This window comes from Saccopteryx bilineata, chromosome 5, assembly GCF_036850765.1.
Source record: "Saccopteryx bilineata isolate mSacBil1 chromosome 5, mSacBil1_pri_phased_curated, whole genome shotgun sequence".
NCBI classification, from domain to species: Eukaryota; Metazoa; Chordata; class Mammalia; order Chiroptera; family Emballonuridae; genus Saccopteryx; species Saccopteryx bilineata.
Window position 1 is genome coordinate 4,016,224 of NC_089494.1, and position 14,047 is coordinate 4,030,270.

The 14,047-nt window shown below is 56.0% G+C and overlaps 1 protein-coding gene across 2 annotated transcripts in view; it reads left to right on the forward strand.

The window, feature by feature from the left end:
- ASB18 (ankyrin repeat and SOCS box containing 18) overlaps positions 1-14,047 on the forward strand; it is a 49,687-nt gene that overhangs the window by 17,731 nt on the left and 17,909 nt on the right. For both annotated transcript variants that reach the window (XM_066280249.1, XM_066280248.1), the window contains one exon: positions 2,911-3,178. In XM_066280249.1, coding sequence (XP_066136346.1) covers positions 2,911-3,178 — 268 coding nt within the window. The remainder of the gene's footprint in view (positions 1-2,910; positions 3,179-14,047) is intronic.

Here is a 14,047-nt window from a genome sequence, read left to right on the forward strand (position 1 = left end):
CCCCGGGCTGCAGTGGGCTTTCATGGCTAGCACTCGTTGCCCCGGGCACCCTTCACCCCTCCCCCCCCCACCTCTCCGCCGGTGCCCAGATGCAACACGTTTACCAAGAGGGTCACGTGCTGGAATCCACAGCAGCTCTGCCAGACCAAAAGGCTTTGAGACTCTGTGGCCAGTGGGCCAAGGGCCAGTGTCCCGTGTCCCCGACTTGTGAGCTCTGGCAAAGAACGAGAAGGCCAGTGTCCAAAGCACTGGCACAGTTCGGTTTACAAGTCACAGGGAAGAGAAACCGCAGTCAGTCTTGTCCCGGCTGCTCAGAGCGGCGGTGAGCTGCAGGGGGCGTGGGACGGCAGGTGCACTCCTGTGGCCGCACCACTTCCCAGCGGAGGGCGTGGCTGGAGCCATCTTGGACCATCCCAATGGCTCCTCCTCTCCTTCACCTGCTCCAGACCCAGCACGCGGATTCCCCCAAGGGCTGGGTAGCGATTCAATCTAGAACGCCAACTGTTTGATGCTCGATTAGTGGGGGGGTTTTTTAAGTCACGGTGCCTCCCAGCCCAGAACACTTGCATGCTTAAATGTTGTGATTTCAAATATATAGATATTAACATTCCTCACGGCGTGAACCCACCTCTCCTTCCTTTTCCCTCCTCATTCTTCCCACCCCTGAGATCTGTGGTTTTTCTTTGGTGCACCCGTGTGACAGACAGGAAGCTAAGGAGCACCAACAGGGAGGGGACACGAGCCAGGAGCAGGGAAAGTGCAGCCCAAGGAGGCTTGTACTGACCCACAGCCTCCGGGCGGGCTGGGAGGACAGGGTGGGTGCGCTCAGGGCTCCTGGATTCCTGCCCTTTCAGCCCAGCCCACCTGTCCACCCTCACAGCTGGCCCAGCAGCAGAAATGACCAAAAGCTGTTTGAGGACAGGGGCCCCACATCTCCGCCCTCTCTCTCACCTGAGGGCCTCCCAGTGGGTGGCCAGCTCCAGCAGGTGGGGGTACACCGAGCGGGGTTGCAGTGGCCGGCCCATCCAGCTCAGGTGCAGGGGCAGCACCGGCTTGGAGAAGCAGATGTTTCGAAGCCCGTGCCACATGAGGAGAAGCCAGCCTGCATCCCTGTGGCTCCTGGTGGCAGGACCCAGGCCGGGGTGGGAACATCGGGACACCGACTAGGGCTTTCTGATCCCGAGTCATCTCAGAACCTGGGTTCTCGTAAAGGCCGGACGCTCGGTGCCACCTCCTTGGACCTGAACGAGGGAGCTGGCCGTAACCTAGGGCTGAGCTAAATGCCCACCAAGCCCCGTTCCAGTCCGTCTGTGGGAAGACTCGGCGGGAATCAGGGCCGGTGAACGGAGCCACTAGGGTGGCTGAGTGGGCTGGGACTCAGCATGCCCGGGAGGAGAGGGCACCTCTCCTTGCCCCGCTGACCCCAGGAAGCAGGCTTCCGATCACAGGAAAATGAGTAGAACCCAGAACAGGAGCTGGGGCCCGCAAGAATGTAGGTCACTGTTATCAAGGACTTACGTGTGTCCTCCTGGCTCCAAATCAGACACAGTCTGCACTGGGAAAGCAGCGCAAACCCGTGCAGGCCCATGTCCCCCGGGCCTCCGGCCACCATCGTCCACCGCCAGGACCATAGGCCCCCACCCCGCCCCACGGAGTGTACAACAAGCTCCGGGCGGGGCCTCGGGGGTGCGGGCAGGCCGGAACTCTGCAGGCAGGTAATTAGGAGTGGTCTTTCAAAACTGCTCAGCATGTGTCCCGGGAAGGAGGTGGCCTGTGAAAAGGGTCCCCTCCACAGCTCATTACAGGGACGCAGTATCGATTCTTCCATCGTTATCAGAAGGCAGGCCTGCCATGTGAAATCCTGTCCCTTGAAGTGTATTCACCAGGGACCGCTTCCCCCATTTCCACGAGTGCTCCTGGCCGCTAACAACCTTCCACGGGCCTTTTGAAAGCCCAAAGTTTTCAGAGAAGTGACACGGATGGGCCCCCCGCTCTATTCATCCTGCAAGAAAAAGCAATCTATACACACGCACGCGTGCTCCCGCGCGCACACATACACACACACACACACACACACACACACACACACACGTAGAAAGCGCAAAGAAACACCGCAGAACGGGGCTGACTGGCCCGCCGCATCAAAGCGCGCTTCTGAGACTCGGCCACTTCAAGAGGACCGAACTTTCTAAGTCCTTTTCTTGAGCCACGCCGGTGCTGTGGGTCCGCTTGTTTTGTCTGTTGCCTTCTCCTCCTAATGATCAAGGGTTCGTTGGGGGCCGGATGAGAGAGAGCTAGATTCCAGAAAAATCCACAGCCGACTGTCCTCTCTTCGGCTGCCGTGAATTCCTGACTTCCATTCTCCCTCTGCTCTGGCAGGGTTTAACCCCCGCGGGGCACCCCAGTCCCCAGTTACCAGCACACACACACACCCCTGTCCGGCAAAGCCCTCCTGCGTCTCCCTGCCCCTCCCCCATTCTCTCCGGCTCTCCTTGGCTACTTCTTTGTTCCCCTCTGCGTCCTGGTCCCTGCCTCCTCCTCAATGAGCGCCTGTCCTAGTTCTCCGAGTGCCTGTGTTGTTGTCTGAGTGTGCGCGTCCGCGTGCGCACGTGTGTGAACCCTCCTTCTCCCCTCTTCTCCCCGTCTGTTTCCCCTTGGTTTCTCTCCACATCTCTCTGCGTCTGTCTACACCCCTCCATCCTCCCAGCCGCCCGCGATCCCTCGCCCACACCCGTGTCTGCCTGGACCTCCGGGTTTCTCTGCCCCAGCCCTGCGCGTCTTCGTGGATCTCCCCTCAGGCCTATTTGGCACCAATATTTAGGAGATGGTTTCACCCTAGTTCCGTGTTAATAGACGCGGCCCTGCTGGTGCCCTGACTCACCTTACCTCTCTGTCAACCCCACCCCGCAGGCCTCTGGACCCTGGAGTACAAGCGGGAGCTCACCACGCCCCTATGCATCGCGGCGGCCCGAGGCCACACGGCCTGCGTGCGCCACCTGCTCGTCCGAGGCGCCGACCCGGATGCCAGCCCGGGCGGCCGCGGGCCCCTGCACGAGGCCTGCCTGGGGGCCCACACGGCCTGCGCCCAGCTGCTGCTGCGCCACCGCGCCCACCCCGACCTGCTTAGCGCCGAGGGCCTGGCGCCCCTGCACCTCTGCCGCACGGCTGCCTCGCTCGGGTAAGTGCCTGCCGCAGCCAGGCCGGGCCACCCGCCGGACCCGCCACCTGCCGGACCCGCCACCCGCCGGACCCGCCACCCGCCGGACCCGCCACCTGCCGGACCCGCCCCGGCGGCCGCCCGCGTAGCCGGCCACGCCCCCAACCCCTCCACGCCCCGCGCTCGGGACTCGCCCAACAGCTCCTGCGCCCTAACCCCCCTGGACCCCGGCCCCTCTCGGCCACTGCCCCGGCCCTTGCTGTGTATCAGACCGACGCGGCGGCCACCCCGGGCCCCACCCCGGACCCCGGACCCCGGGCCCTGGAGCGGGCCGTGCCGGGAGCCGGACTCCTGGCACCGCCTCCGCCCTGACCTCACCCCGGCCCCGGCCCCGCCCGGCCACCGCTGCGGCCCTCACTGTGTATCAGAACCCCACAGCAGCCGTCTCGGGCCCCACCCGGACTCCGGACCCCGGCTCCCGGACCCCGCTTGGTCCTCCCCCGCGGGTGTAATTAGTCTTGATTGCGAGCGCGAGGGGGGAGGCGCCACGCCGAGGTAATGAGCGGGGTGATCAGGGGCCGCAGACGCCGCCTTGGAGAATGCTAAAAGGCCACTGGCGGGGTTGGAGGCTGAGAAATTAGAGTTTTTAATGATAATTTTATGCAGAATAATTGTCACAGTGTGACATAAACGGCTAGCTCCTCCGGCGGGGCTTCGGAGTCCCACCAGGAAGCCGGAGCTGGGGTCCAGCCCGTGTGTGTCCTTGCACCGGGCTCTGTCCCCGCGGGGTCCGGCCGGCCCCAGAGGCTGCAGTTTGTCATTGCACAGGATTTATGTGCGGTTTCTCGGCTTGTCGTGTGTCATCTTGACATTTCTTTTAGTCAAAATGTCCCAGTCCCTGCCCTCAGGGTTGCCATTTCTCCGTCTTCTATCTCTGTAGTGAGGATTAAATAAAATCACCATGCGATGTGCTGGCAGGCAGGGTCCCCGGGCTCTGAGTGACCGAGGTGGGGCCCCACCTACTAATGCCGCCCCAGTTCAGGGTGGGGACTCAGAAAAGCAGGCCGACCGCCAGGAGTCTTGAGAATGACCGAAGGAAACTGTTCCTACCAAGATATTATTTTTAGAAACAGCGTTATGCAGGTGTAACTACTACCAGGAGCTGCACGGGTTTAACGTGTACAGTTTGATCAGTGTGGACAGGTGTCCATGTGCTGGAGAAACCATCCCTGTTACCAAGATAGTGACTGTACCCATCGCCACCAAAAGGGGCCCTTGCCCCCTGGTACCTCCCCTGCCCCCTCCTCCACGGTCCCACTGCCTGCTTTCTGTCCCTAGAGTTCCGTCTGAATTTCCTAGAGTTCCATATACAAGAAATGTATGCTTTTGGTGGGGGGGGGGGGTCTGGCTTCACTTGGTTTCCATAGTTACTTTGAGGTTCGCCACAGTGCTGTGTGTGTCCTTCGCTCCCTCCTATTGTTGCTGAGTGGTATGTGTTAGGTCAGCTGAAGGAGGGACACACCGGCCTGATGAGTTTCACAAGAAGTGTATTTATACATCTGTAAAACAGAGCGGCTGAGACCCTGGTGGCATCAGCCCAGAGCCGCAGGAAGGGGGGGTCTGATAGAGGGGCTGCTGCAGGCATCTGCTGGCATGGGGTTGGGTGTACCTGGTCACAGACTGTCTCCCTTTCCCAACCTCAGCCCCTCCCCCCCAAAGCCTGGTCTCAAGGACACTTCCCAGAACCTTTCCAGGATGGGGGGGGGGGGATTGCTTAAAGGGAGGGGGAGTTTGAGAGAGGGAGATGCTTAATGAAGACGTTGCCCTAGTGGGAGGCTGGGTGGGAGGAGTTTGAGTTTAAAGGGACTTTGGACCAAACCTAACAGTATTCCTCCGCGCGGTACTCCACCCTGTGTTTCTCCGTGCGGACGCTGAAAGGCGCTGCGCTCCAGCTCCGGGCTAGTCCAGATAAACTGCTATGAACGTCTGTGCACCAGACTTTGACGGATACACACACACACACACACACACACACACACACACACACACGCTTTCGTTTCCCCTGGGGAAGCGCCTCGGCTTGGAATGGCTGGGTCACATGATGTGATCGAAAGATCACCTTTGAAGAAACTGCCACACTGGTTTCCTAAGTGGTCATGCCGCTGTTCAGGGCCACCAGCCACGTCCGAGGCCCAGCTGCTCCACATCTCGCGGATGCCCGGTACAGGCGCCCCTGACCCGCACACATTCCACAGGTGTGTCCCGTTGGCCTGATTTCGCAGTGACATGTGATGCTGAGCACCCTTGCAAGTACCTGTGCCTCTTCCTTGGTGACGTGCCTGTTCCAATCCTGTGCCCGTTTTTATTGTAAAAACTGGGTTGACTGTTCCGTTCTTAAATTCCGATATTTTTTTTCAATCCTGGATACAAGTCCCTTGTCAGACATGTGATTTACAAATGTGACCTCCCAGTCTCCGGAATCTATTTTCTTCTCTCCGAAGTGTCACTTGAAGAACAGAAGTTCTTCGTGTTGGTGGGACCCAGCTTATCAATTATTTTCTGCTAGGGATTGTGGTGGACTGTCGGAGCTAGAAAATCCTTTGCGTCACACGGGCCCACAAAGATTTTCTCCCATGTTTTCCTCTATACGTTTAATAATTTTATAGTTTACATTTTGAATTAATTTCTGAGTATGGCGTGAGGTATGGATTGAAACTTTTTTTTTTCTCTTTCTTTTTTTTCTTTTTTTCTGGGGGGGGGGCTATGTGGATATCCATTGTTTTAGCACCATTTGTCAAAAAACCTTTCCTTTCTCCACTAAACCGACGTTGCTGCAAACCAGCTGACCCACATACCTGTGGGTTTGTTTCTGAACTCTTGTCAGGAGCACAGAGACAGGGCAAGGTCTGACTGGCCCCACGGGTGAAGCCCCCAGGTTAGATTCGGGCATTTATCATGGACGTCAACAGGGAAACAGCGACCAGGCCAAGGTGCCAGTTCCTCATGGTCCTCGTCCCACACATGACAAAGGACAACTCCCAAACAAAAGGAACCAGATGGTGACAATATGAGTTGTCGTGACCCCGTTGCTAAGCAGCCACAGCTAGATCTCAACTGAGCAGTTTCACCGTCCGCAGCTGTAGCTTTGGGGTGGGGGGGGGGGGAGAGAACAAGGAAGGAACTCTCAAACCTCAGAGGAACCCGGGAGGCGATGAGAAACCGTCTCAGGAAAGCCTCCCAGGAGGCAGCGGGAGGCGAGCGGACTCTGGCCTCGGAGCCGCTCCTTAGCCCCTGCAGGAGGACCACGGGGTGTTCTGCAGAGACTCAGCTCAGCAGTGGCTCAGGCTTGTGTTTGCGTGGCCTGTGTGGGGACGTGCAAGGTCATCAGAGCTCCGTGAAAGAGCCTCCTCTCCCTGGTCCTATTCTGTTTGATGACGCACTTGTCTACTTCGACACCGGGGGCCACATTGCACGGGCTGCAGTGGCTCTGTAAGAAATCTTGATGTCAGCTCGGTCCGTGGAACCGTGCCAAGGTGAAGTGCTTAACTTTGACAAACGTACCACAACGTGATCAGGGGTGAACTTTAGGGGAAGCTGGGTGAAGGGAATTTGGGAGCCGTCATGTCATCTGGGCAACTCTCCCGTAAATCTAAAATGACTTAAAAATAAAGAAGAGCGTTATAAATCAAGTTTGCCTTACGCCTTGAGCTGCAACCTCCCACTTACATCGCAGTCGGAAAATAATGGCTTTATACCGAGAACTGGAGAGTGCGGGACCCACTCAGAGCATCGGTGTTACGAATCCTGACAACATCCCCAGTGCAGGCCAGCAAGCTCACGTCTGGGCGCCGCATACAGGGGTCATTCGAGACCAGGGCTCCTCGCCTTATGACACGCAGTAGAGACTAATTCCCTTCAGTTGGTCTTTCGGAAAGCATAAGGTCCAGGAACACGGTTTAATAAGGACTTCTGAAATGTCTTTGTGTTAAAGCAAGGCTCTGTGAAACCTCTTTTGTCTTTCTCTTCCTCCTCCTTTCTCCTCGTTTCCCTTCTCATTTTCTCTTCTGTGTCTGTGGTCTCCCTCTGGGGAATCTTTCTCCCTAGCAATTTAATTTGACCGTCTTGACTCATTTAAATGCTGGCTACTGGGGGAAAAGTTTCCGGCGAGCGACGAATACACCAGAAGTTCGGGCAGAAGCTGTGCTGCGAGCTAACTCGGAATCCCTTCCTTCTTAATGAGGAGAACGGGAAATGTCACCAGGTCCCACGGACCACGCCTACAATGACATAGCCAAGTACCTTGAAGAATAAAAAGTTAATAGATGTCAGGAAGGGCATGAAGGGTTTGACCAGCACTTTTGAGCTTCAAGAGTCCCCCCTAAAGTCCGTACTCCAGGGAGGTCTGGCTTCGGGTAGTATAAACATTATCACTTTGACAAGAAAGAGCTACTTTCTCTGGAATCTTTTTATACATAGGAGATTGTAGGCCATCCTTAATTTTTTTTTTTTTTTTTTTTTTTTTTTGCCTTTCAGTAGAGAGGGGTCATTGACCTACATAGAATAACAGTCCGTGTTCTTACCCTTGATGACAATGGCGTTCACACCTTGGGGCCCAGTTCTGCTCCGGCCCGTGCAGTCGGCAATTCGCCGTGGGCGTGGGACTTGAAAACCTTTGAGTCTCTTGAGTTCCCAGGATTCAAAAAAAAAAAAAAAAAATTGTCTGTGCTTCTTTCCAGCCAGCAAGCTTCAGAATTCAGAATTCAACACACAAAAAGGGATATCGCAGCTTTAATCTAGGAGCCTTTTGAAGAGATTTTTTTTTCACCCCCAAAAAGAAAAGTTCCGGTCAAGTTCCTCTCTCCGCGTTAGTCGCCTGCGTGCCTGCCTCGCCCGGTGTAATTCCCGGTTCTCCTTCTTGACCCCCCCTTTTATTTCTTCAAATTCCGAGGTGATTAAAATGAGAAAAGAATTAGTCGCGTCCCAATCGTTTTCCGTTTTCCGTAGAGCGAGCGGGCGCTGTCCCGCCCGATTTAAGCCGAGCTGGGGAGGGCTGGCCTCCTTCTCGGACCGATTAGTACGAAGGAGGCCGCCTTACTTCTTCTTTGCCCCAGCGGGGCCAGCTCCACAGAATGAAAAATAACTCACCGGCCACTGCTGGACCTGCGAAAGCAGCCAAGTATCCTGGGGGGCGGGGGGGGGGGGGATAGGGGGAAGTCATTGAGGACAATCATGGGGGCAGTTCTTCCCGCGCGCCGACCTGGCGGGCTGAAGTCGCGCAGTGAGGAAGGACGTGTGGCTCTGCCTTAGCAAGAAAGACGGGGGAAGGGGGGAAGGACAGCCCAAGGGGGCATAACTGCTCAGAGTCGGCGCCCCCACGCCAGGAGCCCCTCCCCCTGATAACAGGACGTTTACCTGTCTGAGGTGCCAGGCTCACGGGCATGGATACATAACCCCCCCCCAAAAAAAAGAAAACAGCCCGCTCTTCCACATCCCAGGTGAGTGATGGATCTATTATTGTCCAAGTCGAGGGGGCGAAGCCGGGCCTGGTTCGATGGGAGCTGAGGCATCGTGAGGAATACTGAGGAACGAGGTGTCAGAGAGGGCGCTCCTTGGGTGCTTTGCCCTTTGGACGGCTTCCACGCATTCCTGAGCGCCTGCGAGGATCCTCCGTGCTACGCTCCTCCCCGCCGGTTACGCCCCGTGTACAGATTAGAAAACTGAGGCTTAGGGACGGCCCATCCCGTGCCAGTGAAGTGGCCGAGAGTGGAGGCGGTCAGAGCCGGGCTCAGAAGCCAGATGTCCTTAGAGAGATCATTGAGGGAAGCTGGCCTCTCCTTTGTTAACCTTTTTTTTTTTTTTCCCCCCAAAGCCCTGTATCAGCAGGAAGTAGCTCTGCCCATCGCCGCCCATCACACATGCTCCCCTCCCCCGCCCCGTCACGGCAGCTCAGGCAGACCGCTCAGCTTCCCGGTGGCTTCCCAAGTGCCATCTGAACCCTTACCCCCCCCCCCATGCCGGGAATGAAAGGAAGGGACCCAGGCCACCTCCAGCCTTCACCCGCTGGGCAAAAGCCCTGTCAGGCACATCAGGAAAGAACGACAAACGGCCAATAAGCCAGTGGAAAGGGTGCTCGCCGTCTTCAGCCATGACAGAGATGCAAAGTAAAGCCACAAAAAAAATATATTCACTACTGGACACCTGTTAGAATGACCCAAGTCACAAAGGATGAGAACAGCAAACAATGAGAAGGTGGAGCTTCTAGAACTCTCCTACACTGTGGTCAGGAGTTTATAATGACGCGATCACTTTGGGAAACGGATTGGCAGTTTCTTTCTAAGTTAAATATATATATACACCTACCAGCAATTTCACTTCTAGATACTTACCCAAGAGAAATGAGAACAGGTCCACAAGACCCCTTTCCTGACTCTTGAATTCAAAAATATTCATAGCAGCTTTATTCGTAATAGCCAAAAAAAAAAAAAAAAAATGAGAATACCTAAATGTCCACCAGTTTCAACAGGAGAATGAATCTTAAAATGGTGGAGTAGTCATACAATTAAATGGACTCAGAAATTAAAAGAAAAACAAACAAACAATGAGGTACTCGTGTGTGCAACGCTATAGATTTGTGTCAGACATTGTGTCAAGTGAAAGAAGCCAGAGACAGAAAGTGTCTGGAAAGTTCTAGAAAAGACAACACTGAACCATGGTAAGAGAAATCAGCACAGTGGTTGCTTGTGGCGGTGACTGGTAGCAAACACAAGGGAACGTCTTGCAGACATAAAAATATGCTACATGTTGATTGGGATGTTGATGACATGGGTGCATTCTTCTGTAGACATTCATACAACTGTACTCTTAAGATCTGTGCATTCATCTGTGTGCAAATTTTACCTCGTTTAAAAATAAATAACTACAAATACACACAAAGCTTTTCTCTCATCCAGGTCAAAGCTCACCACCACCACCACCACGACCCCTTTCCTGACTCTTCTCCTCTGTTACTCTGATGTTCCCAGTCTTTCTCTTCACTGTGCTGGGACCAGATGAGGAGAGAAAGGTCACCTGTTTCTGGTCAGCTCCCAGAAGGCCCTGGCTGGTTGGCTCAGTGGTAGAGCATCGGCCCAGCATGTGGAAGTCCCAGGTTCGATTCCCAGCCAGGGCACACAGGAGAAGCACCCATCTGCTTCTCCACCCCTCCCCCTCTCCTTCCTTTCTGTCTCTCTCTTCCCCTCCTGCAGCCAAGGCTCCATTGGAGCAAAGTTGGCCCAGGCACTGAGGACGGTTCCATGGCCTCTGCCTCAGGCACTAGAATGGCTCTGGTTGTAACGGAGCAACACCCCAGATGGGCAGAGCATCACCTCCTGGTGGGCATGCTGGGTGGATCCTGGTCGGGCGCATGTAGGAGTCTGTCTGACTGCCTCCCTGCTTCTCACTTCGGAAAAATACAAAAAAAAAAAAGAAGCTCCCAGAAAATCAGAAGCTACTTCACAGGCAAGAGAGGTAAACAGCGGAGTCAGTTTCTCAAAGTATATTCCCTAAATCATTTCCCAGTTCACCAAAATGCAGGGTTCCCACCAAAATCTCAGGAGACTTTGCTGAAAATATCACCAGCCAGCCACAACCGTCCCAACACTTCAGGGGGAAAAAAATTAAATGGTGGCCCCTGCTCCAGGACAGTGGTCAGGATAGAAATGACTGGCCAGTTTCTCTGGACGTCAGGACCAGTCCGCTTGCACCAGCCATTTCTGTTGTGGACATGAATGCTTGATCGTGTCAGAGCCCCGCCTCCTGAGGGGAAGGAGGGAGAGAAGAAAAGACAGAACAGGAAGGGGTGGGCGACAGGCCCCCAAAGGAGAGCTCGGCAGAAGGTCCTGGGAAGTAAAGCGGAACTGCTCCTCCAGCAACGCCGGGGGGTGGGGGGGGGGGTGGCTCCCAGCTCCTCATTAGCAGCCAGCTGGTGGCTCACGCTCAGGAGGGAGCCTGCCTGCCAGGGCCCCATTAGAAAACGCTGTCGTGTTTTCCTCCCGAGTCTCTGCCCGCTGTCCCCGGCCCCCCACAGGCTGGCACTTGCCCAGCATCCAGACAGCCGCTCTGCCCCGCCCCGCCCCTCGACCCAGCCTTGGAGCCTCAGCCAACCCCCCACCCCACCCTGGCCAGGGGAGGTGTCTCCAGCCCGACCACCTCCACGTGGACTCCGAGGAGGAAACATGGCCGCCGCGATGATTGAACCAGTAACACCTGTTACTCTCGCTGGACGCGTGGTCTCCGTGTCAGGATTTGGGCAGCAACCACGTGAGGGGCACAGCAAGAGCCCAAGGACCCCAGCAACTTGGCAGAGGCTCTGCTCAGGAGACACAGGTGCCGAAGAGATCTGACTAAGCGCTTGTAACCGATGTCTGCTTCCCCACGAACAAAAAAATTAAGTGATGTCTTTGAGTTTTGGATTTAGCCTTATATCTACGTGGCCTGTGTCCCTGGACACTGCTCCCTCGGTACCATCTTCTGGTGGCTGTGCAGCCACGCCGCTGACCGGGGGCAGCTGGGGTTCGCCTCAAGCAGACATGCTGCTGTAGATCCACCCGTCCCTGCCTGGGAGGACATTACTCACACCTCAAAAACTGATTCCCCACTGGAAACTGGGAAGGATGAACTCTGTCGTGCAGGGTGGGCAGCATCCTGAGCCAGAAGCGAGTGACCGTTGCCCATCCCACAGCACGGCCTCCACGGTCTTCAGTGCCCTGTCAGTGAGTCTGTCCAGAAATCCCCACAGACGGCTCAGAGATGAGACACTTCTCCCTGCCTTGAAAGGCTGCTGTTGGATGGAGCACAGACAACATTCTAGGATGAAGGAAGGAAGGAATGAATGAATGAATGAATGGGAAGTTTAGAGGTGACTTATGGAAAATGCCTAGTTCAGTGATGGGCTCCTAAAAAGTGTTCACAACAATCCCAGCAGGCAGTCAGCAGGTGGGAAGCAAGCACAGTCAGTGACCTCGCTGCTTCACCCCGTTCTGGCTGTATGACCTGATGCAGTCACTGGTCTTTTTTTTTTTTTTTTTTCTATTTTTCTGAAGTTAGAAGTGGGGAGGCAGAGAGACAGACTCCCACATACACCTGACCAGGATCCATCCAGCATGCCCACCAAGGGGCGATGCTCTGCCCAGCTGGGGCGTTGCTCCGTTATAACCAGAGCCACTCTAGCACCTGAGGCAGAGGCCATAGAGCCATCCTCAGCGCCTGGGCCAACTTTGCTCCAATGGAGCCTTGGCTGCAGGAGGGGAAGAGAGAGATAGAGAGAAAGGAGAGGGGGAGGATGGAGAAGCAGATGGGCGCCTCTCCTGTGTGCCCTGAGCGGGAATTGAACCAGAACTTTCACACATCGGGTGGACATTCTACCTCTGAACCAACTGGCCTGGGAAATCACTGGTCTCTTAAGTGTCCATTTCTCTACCTATAAACTCTACCTACGATGTAAACTGGTTGCAAGAACTAAAGACAACCTTTGAAGAATAACAAACAACAAGACCAGGGAGTAGAGAAGCAGTGAGCTCCCAGCTCAGGGCCAGAGTCTGGGGAACACCACTTTGTGTGGAGAGACGGACGAAGGGGAGCCCTGAGCGGGCTGTCTCCTGCGATGCAGGGAAGCCTGGCGGGGGGTGGGGAGGGGTCCAGGAGGAGGGGAAGGGCAGGAAGTCCAGGCTGAGGCACCTGGGCGGTGACTGGCAGCTGGTGCTTGGGGAGGACGCCGGAGGGTGGACGGGTGCCGCGTGCGGGATGGGGGCACCGAGTCCCACATCCCCCCGTTAGACATAAGTTAACATGACATTAATCCAACAGCCGTTGATGGGCTCGTCTCTGTTCACTCCCGCCTGTGGCTCAAGCTACTTCTTCTGTGTACTGTCAACCTTGTGCCCTGTCACAGCCTGTCACCTCGGTCCTCACCGAAGATGAGGATGAGGAATCGTTCTGACACCCTCAGATGGGCATCTCCCCTTGGCTCCTGACAGGGGCCATCCTGCAGTGGCTGCAGGCCTCCCTGGCTGGCCTGTCTATCAGGGCGGCAGGCTCTCTAACAAGGAGGTCTGCCCACCCCGGGGAGGAAAGGGCCGGGCACAGCTGGCTCACCCGCAGTCCCGCACGGGCCTGGGTGGCGCTTTGCCCGCTGGGCCATCACTGACGCGTCCAAGGTCAGGTCCAGGAGGTCCCCGAGACTGTGACCGCATCTCTGCTTATCTCGGAGGACCCCCCGCCCATCCCCGGCCTCTCCTCTAGGACTCGCTTTCTCACCGGCACCGACGTCCATCCCTGCCAGGATCGCTGCTCCCACCCGGGCCTGGCAGGTCGATGGAAAATTGGAGGGCACTCTGGGCACCCAGAAACCTCATTGCCACCTCCTTAGGACCCCCGTGTTGGGGCTGGGGCTGGTGGGCGGTGGTCGCGGTATTAACAACCTCTGCCGTGCCTTTTTCAAACGGCAACTCCGATTCCTTTCCGGAAAACACGGGCAGGCAAAAAGGCAATAAAAGCCCCGTCAGCCAGAGGTGAACATACGTCGGTCTGTGTATTTCTAGGCTCGCTCCCCATGCGTGTACATTCCCGCGTTGTTTATTTTAAAGAGGGGAGGGGCTGTTCCGTGCTGTTTTGTAGCAGCCCGGTGTTTTCACACGACCGACCATCGCAAATAGCTTTCCGTGTCATTACATCGGCGCCCACACCTCCATTTTTAATGACTGCCCGGCGTGCGCCGGCAGAGGTGTGTGTGCCCCAGTCATTTGGTTGCGTGGTTTTTCCTCGTGAATGTGGCCGGCAACTCACATCATTACCTGCTGTAAGAGAGGGCCAGGGTGTCGCCAATTTAGAAGCTCTTCATTAAAAATGGAGCAG